This window comes from Notamacropus eugenii, chromosome 4 (genome assembly GCF_028372415.1).
Source record: "Notamacropus eugenii isolate mMacEug1 chromosome 4, mMacEug1.pri_v2, whole genome shotgun sequence".
In the NCBI taxonomy this organism is placed as follows: Eukaryota; Metazoa; Chordata; class Mammalia; order Diprotodontia; family Macropodidae; genus Notamacropus; species Notamacropus eugenii.
The window spans coordinates 65,986,018-65,993,941 of NC_092875.1; the positions used below are offsets into that span (position 1 = coordinate 65,986,018).

Consider the following 7,924-nt stretch of genomic DNA (forward strand, 5'->3'; position numbering starts at 1 on the left):
TGGGTACTGGGTGGGATTACACATGCACACACGCTCACATACATAGAGACAGAGTGAATTGAATAGGATGGGATCATATCTTTAAAACAAAATGAAATCAAGCAGTGAGAGAGAAATATATTGGGAAGAGAAAGGGAGAAATTGAATGGGGCCAATTATCTCTCATAAAAGAGGCAATCAAAAGACTCATTAGTGGAGGGATAAAGAGGGGAGGTGAGAGAAAAACATGAAGTCTACTCTCATCACATTCCACTAAAGAAAAGAATAAAGTGCACACTCATTTTGGTAGGAAAACCTATCTCACAATACAGGAAAGTGGGGGATAAGGGGACAAGCAGGGTGGGGGGGATGATAGAAGGGAGGGCATGAGGAGGAGAGTGCAATTCGAGGTCGACACTCATGGGGAGGGATAGGATCAAAAGAGAATAGAAGTAATGGGGGACAGGATAGGATGGAGGGAAATATAGTTAGTCCTATACAACACAACTATTATGGAAGTCATTTGCAAAACTACACAGATATGGCCTATATTGAATTGCTTGCCTTCCAAAGGGAAGGGGTGGGGAGGGAGGGAGGAAGAGAAGTTGGAACTCAAAGTGTTAGGATCAACTGTCGAGTAATGTTCTTGCCACTAGGAAATAAGAAAAACAGGTAAAGGGGTATAGAAAGCTATCTGCCCCTACAGGACAAAAGAGAAGATGGAGACAAGGGCAGAGAGGGATGATAGAAGAGAGAGCAGATGGGTCATAGGGGCAATTAGAATGCTTGGTGTTTGGGGGGGGGAGGGGATAAAAGGGGAGAAAATTTGTAACCCAAAATTTTGTGAAAATGAATGTTAAAAGTTAAATAAATAAATTTAATTAAAAAAAAAAAAGTTTAAGCCCTGACTTCTGAGGTGCCTGGGGTAACCCCTTCTTGGGGCTATTTCAGATGAGCCTCATGGTGACATTGTCTTCTCTACTCCCCCCTCCCCCACCAGGCAACCTGTCCTCTTAGTAGCCCAGGCTAGCTGCCTGGCTTCTCTCTGAGTTTGGATTTTTCGTATCATCAGGGTTTCTCTTGAGTTGACTTTTTTTTAAAACTGTGTAAATAAACATAAATGTTTTCTTTGATAGCTTTTTTGGGAAAAGAAGCTAAGTGGATTGAATGCCTTTGACATCGCAGAAGAGCTTGTGAAAACAATGGATCTTCCTAAAGGCCTGCAGGGTAATTGGTAACTTTTCTTTTGGACTTGGCTGTAAATTTCAAGAACAGTCTTTTCTCTAGCTTTGGAGCCTTCAAATTGCATGTCTCCTGGATTGACCGTTAGTCATAGAGAACAACTTTACTAGGGAGAGCGCATAGAACACAGAAGGTCAGAGCTGGGAGGGCATTTAGAATCCAGTATCAGAACCAGGAGGGCCTTTGAAAGAGCATCAGGGAGACTTGGCCTCAGATTGCACAGTAGATACTGGCAGAAGCAAGCTTAGAGCCTAGGTCTTCTGACCTTTGTGTCTGGTACTCTTTCCGCGGTGCCTCACTGCTAGTCTTTGTTTATACCTGTGGGTTAGTTTTTAACTCTGAATTGAGCTTTGTATAGTGGCTGAAGACACTAGCAAGAATGCTTAAGAAGCTAGGCTGACTTTTAGTTTAGCAAATTTAACTTTCTCTCTCCTTAGAAAGGTAGTGATTTGAAGAGAGAATTCTTGCATATAGGAAAGAATATAGAAAGGTTTCTATGTATAAAGAACTCCGCGGTGTGGAATTTGGTAACTCCTTAGAACATGTGGAATGTGGGAGGATTAATACTGTTAGTTTAATTTTGTATTCTACCTTAAATGTAAGCCATCACTCCACTGCTGTGGAGATCTGCAGCTTCTTTTCTCACCATGGCTGAAAGGCTGTACCAAACTTTTTACTTTATTTGGTCTGGTAACATTTGAAGTAGACAGACAGACCACTCCCCAAGAGAACATTCCCCTCACCAACTTTGTTTCTCAGTAACATCATTAATGCATCATAACCGAAGTCTCCTGGGACAGCTGGTCCAAGGTGGCAGCTTAGAGTCTCAACATGGATCTCAGCTGGGCCTTCTGCCTTGGCAACAGTCATTCATTCACCTTAGCATCAACTTACTTACTTGTATTCACCTACTGGCTAGACTTTCCCCTCCCCCAAGTAAAGCTGTTTCTTTGATCCTGTTCCTATAGAACCAGTTAAAGTATCTGTCAAGTTATAGTAGCTCTGTGACTGAAATACTACTTGTGTTGCCTTTAAAAAAAACCCAGCAGCAGTGTGGAGTTTGACCATCTGGTGGTACTAAAAGGGGTTGGAGGAACTTGGGATTTTGCTTTTTTAAAATACTATGTGATGACATTTATCCTGCAAGTTGGTTCATCAGCCTTTTTTTCTTTCTGGCAAATGCTGTCCTGTAGGGGTTGGTCCAGGTTGCACAGATGAAACTCTCCTCTCTGCCATTGCCAGTGCTCTGCACACGAGCACAATGCCCATCACTGGACAGCTCTCTGCAGCTGTCGAGAAGAACCCTGGGGTGTGGCTTAATACCTCCCAACCTCTCTGCAAAGCATTCATGGTGACTGACGAGGATATCAGGTAATGGAAAATGTATTAGAAATTACTTTGGGCAGTCAGATGTTCTACATGGACATGTAACAGATTCTACTGCTCACCTTTAGTGAGTATAAATCTGGTCCATCATTCTGCATTTTGAATCTTGGAAAATAGATTCAAGCTCTAGATTTCACAGAGGGGAAAAGTGAGGCTTGAAGAACATAAGTCAATTTGGCTACCCCTTTCACCTCTCCAAAGAAAAAAATGTTAGGCATGGAGAACAGCTTTACTTTGGAGAGTAAGTAAAGAGATAGGCTAGGCCTCGATTCTTAAGAGATTGGAGTTAGGCCTTCCTGTGTGATTGGCAGTAATAGGTCCATTTGAGTAACCTAGTGGATGAAGCATTGCATACCTAGGCCCCAAGGTTTATCTGTTCAGGTACTGCCTGGGATGGTACAGCATGTTTCACTGTTGGTGCATACTTGTCTAATAGAGTGGTAAGCTGCATGAAGGCTCGCCCATGTCACTGTGTCTCAGCTACACATTGTATTTTCCCCAAGTAAGCAGTGGAGCCTAGACCTTTGGCCTTAACACTCCTCCTTCCATGAATCAGTATTTCCACCATTATGACACCCAAGGTGTTTCTAGACTAGAACAACAGAATTGGAGTGTATAGAATAGACTGTTAAGACAGTCTGAGTTCCTGTGAAAGGTACTTCCTACTTCAGTTTTGGCAAGGGTAGGAGAGAAGGCAACTTAGTGCTGCTTCAGGACAAACTTGAAATTAAACAAATTTCAACTTAGAAATTTATCAGTTTGGTAAAATCTAATGGGGCACTTAGGCATTTGGTCCTATAGTGACTGGACAGGTATGCGGGCAGATCTTAACTCCAGAACTAATTTTCATGTGGAGAGGCAATGGGCTCAGTTAGAATACTGAGCTTAGAAGACCTGTATCTACTCTGCCACTGTGTGTGTGTGTGTGTCTGTTGTGTGAGCTTGGCCAAGATGCTACGCCTTCAGACTCCAGTATCTGCCCTGCTTCCCTGCTACTGTAAGGACCCAGGGAGGTGAGGCTGTTGTGGGGGTAGGTATTCTGAAGGGCTACTTTAAGAGACTGAGCACTTGTTTGGTATAATGGTGAAAGCCCTGGAGTCAGAGTTTGAGAGACCCTAGGCTCAAGATCTGATAGTAACTTATTCATATGATAAATTAGTCAACCCATTCAACCTTTTTGGGCCCCACTCCTTTTATCAAATGTGGCGACTAGACTAAATGATCTCTTCCAGCTCTAAAATTGTATATTCTAACTTTGCATGATACAACCTTTCCTGGTTCAGTATTGTTAGTGGTTTCCAAACTGTATCCTGCAGAACCTTGGCATTCTTGAGAATGCCATAATGAAATGTGAATAATATTAGTAAAAAATATGAAGTTGTGTCTCTCAAATATATAATATATACAGTAATTTTTGCTTTATTAAAGATTAATTTTGTGCATCTTGCTCTGAAAATTTCTACCCTTATCCTTGGGAATATTATAGAATAACACTCTTCTCTCAGCCCCAAGGAATCAATACTCTGAAAAAATAAAGTCTTAGATTTGGAAGGACTTCAGAAATTCTGTGGTAAAACCCACACCTCATGCCCAATTCTCTTTTACAACCTCCTTGGCAAGTGACTGTCTAGCCTCTACTTAAGCCTCTTGTCAGGGAGATCTCATTCTAATAACCCCTCCAATATTTTTCTACACCCTCCATCCCTGGCCAAGTTTGTTCTTTCCTAGGATAAACAACCTGTCTTCATGGGACCTAAGTCTGGCTTGGTTACGCTCGTGGTTGCCTTCCCTCTGGATATTTTCTTGCTTGTCCCAAATGTGTGAGGCCCTTATTGTAATGACAGCGCTCCAAGAAATAGCATGTCAGTTTAATTTGCAAGATTCTTTTCCTTAAGGTAATAGGGAGGTGTATGTAGAACTAGCTGCACTAGCTGTGACCAGAGGAAGCCACTTTGGACCTTTCCCTTCCTCATCACTGGAGTGTGGATGGTTGTAGTATTGGACCCCTGAAGCACAGGGTTGTGCTTCAGTCCCATGCTGAATACCACACTCAGTGGCAATGACTTGGTTTCCTAATAATGATGAAAATAGCTTACAAGGAAAAGTCATTAAGTACATATAAAATAATAGGATTTACAAGTGTCAGGTCTGAAGTAGGACTTAAGAAAGTAACTGAATGTTTAGAAAACTTGGCTGTACTTGACCCTGTATTTGCACTGTTTGGCTATATAGCTGATTGACCACCAGAAGTAACTGACTGTGTTCTTTGTTCTGAGTCAGGAAACAAGAAGAACTCGTACAGCAGGTGAGAAAGAGGCTGGAGGAAGCCCTGATGGCCGACATGCTTGCTCATGTAGAAGAGATTGCCAGGGACGGGGATACCCCTGGAGAGAAGGGAGCTGCAGAAGAGGAGGAGGAAGAGGAGGAGGAGGAGGAGGAACAGGACCAAGATCACGAGATGGAGACTGTATAGTATAGTTCAGGTGAGACTAGTCCCTCTGGTGGCCGTACATGGAGGGAGCTAGTGTTTGTGATTTGTTTTATTGGAGATTTAGTCTTTGAGTCCAAGAGATGAATGGCCTGTTTTTGAGTGTCTGTGTTTTATCCTTAAAATTTACAAAGCACATTACTTGCAATAGCCCTGTGAGTTACATAGTAGGTGTGTTATCTCTATTTTACAGTTGAAGCAACTGAGTCTCCTTTCCCCTTCCCTCCCCAGACGAGTCCTCTTTTTGCTAGATTTTACTCCCTGGCAGTAGCTGGGAGCCTGTAAGCCCTTCTCTTTCTCTTCTTTCCTTTTATAGATAATTCCCATAGATGTATCTCTATAGTATAACATTTATAACCATAGGCTTTTTGAAAAATTATAAATAGAATAAAATGAACCTGAGGTGGCTGTTCAGCACTGGGAAAAGAAAAAAAGACTCAAGCATCAATAATTAGTTTAATACACAATGTCAGTTAAATTTTCACACAAGTATTTAAGTGTGATTTATTGAGACTTAGGACTGTTCTTGGTATATAGTAAGTGATTAGTAAATGTTGTTAGATCAGTGTGGTGGAGTGGGAAGAATTTGGGACTTGAAGTCAGGAAAGACTTGGATTTCGTGTTCATTCCCTGTGTAACTTGACAAGCCATTATTTAATCTGAGGCTGTTTATCTGGAAAATGAAGTTAGTACCTTCGAAATGTGTTGTGAGACTCAGCAGAGATAATGTGTGTAAAAAGTGCTTCGTCAGACTTAAAGCACTATAGGAGATTCATCATGAAAGTTGGGAAAGTGAAAGATCTTCACCAGTTTTGTTGCAGAGCAGTTTCATATTCCAGCCAGTAGGATTTAAAAACCTTTCATATGATAAAAATCCCTAATAAGAATAATTTGTTGGAGAGGTTGGACAGCACAGGTGCTTGTCAGCTGATGTAACCCAATGAGCATATTCCATGTAGAGAATCTCAATTTCAGGGTTGGAATGCCTTTAGAAGGCAGATAGTCCTGACCTCCTCCCTGATCCACAATAAATGATCATCTGATTTAAAACTTCCAGTATTGGGGCCTCCATGGCCTCCTGAGGCAGTGCATCGTGCTGGACAATTCCTAATTGTTATAAAGTTCTTGTGTTAAACTAAAATTTGTCTCCCTCTTACTTCCTAGATCTGTCTTCTACAGGACCAAATAAAATAAAAATAGGTCTTTCCCCTTTTCCCCATAACAGCCATTATCACATTGGAAGATAGGCATGATGCACATGCACCCTAACTCTTCTTTTTTCAGATTCAGTATTCCCAGTTCTTTCATCCAGTCCTTTCACAAGATGGTTCTGAGTCCCTGCCCCATCCTGGTTGCCTTCACTTGGCGCAAGACTCTAGCTGGCCAGTGTTTTTCCCCAGATGTTGCCCCCTGAATGAGACAGGATCTTCTAGAGAAAGGATGAGTATGACTGAGCTCAGTGGGATTCTCTGAGCATACCATTTAATCAGAGTGCTAGGTAGGAGACTTGTAGCAACCTGTGACTAAAATGAAATTTAATGAAGGCATTTTCTGTTGTATTATTCTTTTCTAGGAACATCCAGCCAAGATTGACGTGTAAAGCAGCAGCAGGGCCAGCACAACCATTCCCAAAGCCAGACGTGTCCAAGGACTAAACTGCATCCACCATACTTAGGAACAAACTCCCTTGACCACTAGACAAAAGAGTTGGGCATCAGAGAGTAACAATTTACTCTTTTGAAAGACACTTCCCCCTCTTTTCCCTTCCCGCATCAGAGGTGGGAAGGAGGTAAATGAGTTTATGCTAGACACACAATCTCCTTATTTAGGGGTCACTAGTTCAGTCTGGTCAATTTTCCCAGGCCTTTGGTACCTTTCACTTTTGACCTAGGTTCAGCATTTTCTCTCTTCCTTCTGGGTCTTTTTTTAAAGTAAGAGAGGTACTTCTTTGCTGCTTCTCCTTCCCCAGTATCCTGCTTGATAATACCCAGCTCCTGAGAGACCATCTTTATGTTTTGGATTGTTCCATGTGTGAATTCAGGTCATTGAATTTCATGCCCAGACTGATCTTGGGGAAGGACAGGGAGTAAAATAAGGGGGTGACACTCTTCCACCCTGCTTTTCCCAAATGCAATGTCAGAATTCCTTTATGAAATGTTTGGAACTGAAGCTAGTATAAACTGGGAAGATCTGCAGGAATCAGATTTACCTGTCATGCTAAATTTCCTCAAGTTTACTCTGATTCCGTTTGGTCCTTACTTTATTCTGAATCGTGGAACTAAGATGCCAACAAAGAGCTGCTCCCAGCATAACCTGTTCCTGGGGTCCTCCGCGTCTCATAGGGGTAGCAGAAGAGAGAAGTGGTTTATGAAATTTGCAGTGTGGTTACTCGAGTGAGGTTGGGGAAATGCGTCCAAGCAAAACAGAAGATTCATCGGTAAGAAGAGAGGGACTTGATTCTGGTGCCAGGACTTCCGCCCCTGCTGGAGAGCAGATGTGGAAAGTGTCGCCTTTAGTTTGTTTGCACGACTACGCAGTACATGAAGCTGTGATAGTCTCACCTTCCTTTTAAAAAAAGTTCACCTTTCTTTAATAAATTCATAATATCAACTGAATCGAATCCTTTTTTGAACATTTTCGCTTTTTGTATTTGCTATGTGTTGAAGTGAACTTTGGCCTTTGTTGAAGAGAGATGAAATGTAGTCAAACTGCCTTAATGGAGTTCTGAATCCTCAGTCGAATATGGGAATCTGAAACTCTTACCCCATCTCTCTATGCATCTGCTTGACATTCAGACACAGAAATAACGTAGGCACAGATTCTCACTCT

The 7,924-nt window shown here is 41.9% G+C and overlaps 1 protein-coding gene across 6 annotated transcripts in view; it reads left to right on the top strand.

Annotated features, from left to right (window-relative positions):
* The window catches only part of MBD3 (methyl-CpG binding domain protein 3), a 28,894-nt gene extending 21,184 nt beyond the window's left edge, over positions 1–7,710 (top strand). For all 6 annotated transcript variants that reach the window (XM_072601561.1, XM_072601563.1, XM_072601558.1 and 3 more), the window contains 4 exons: positions 1,116–1,206; positions 2,415–2,592; positions 4,888–5,090; positions 6,669–7,710. In XM_072601561.1, the coding sequence (XP_072457662.1) occupies positions 1,116–1,206; positions 2,415–2,592; positions 4,888–5,080 (462 nt within the window). In that variant the 3' untranslated portion in view covers positions 5,081–5,090; positions 6,669–7,710. The remainder of the gene's footprint in view (positions 1–1,115; positions 1,207–2,414; positions 2,593–4,887; positions 5,091–6,668) is intronic.
* The last annotated feature ends 214 nt before the right edge of the window (positions 7,711–7,924 follow it).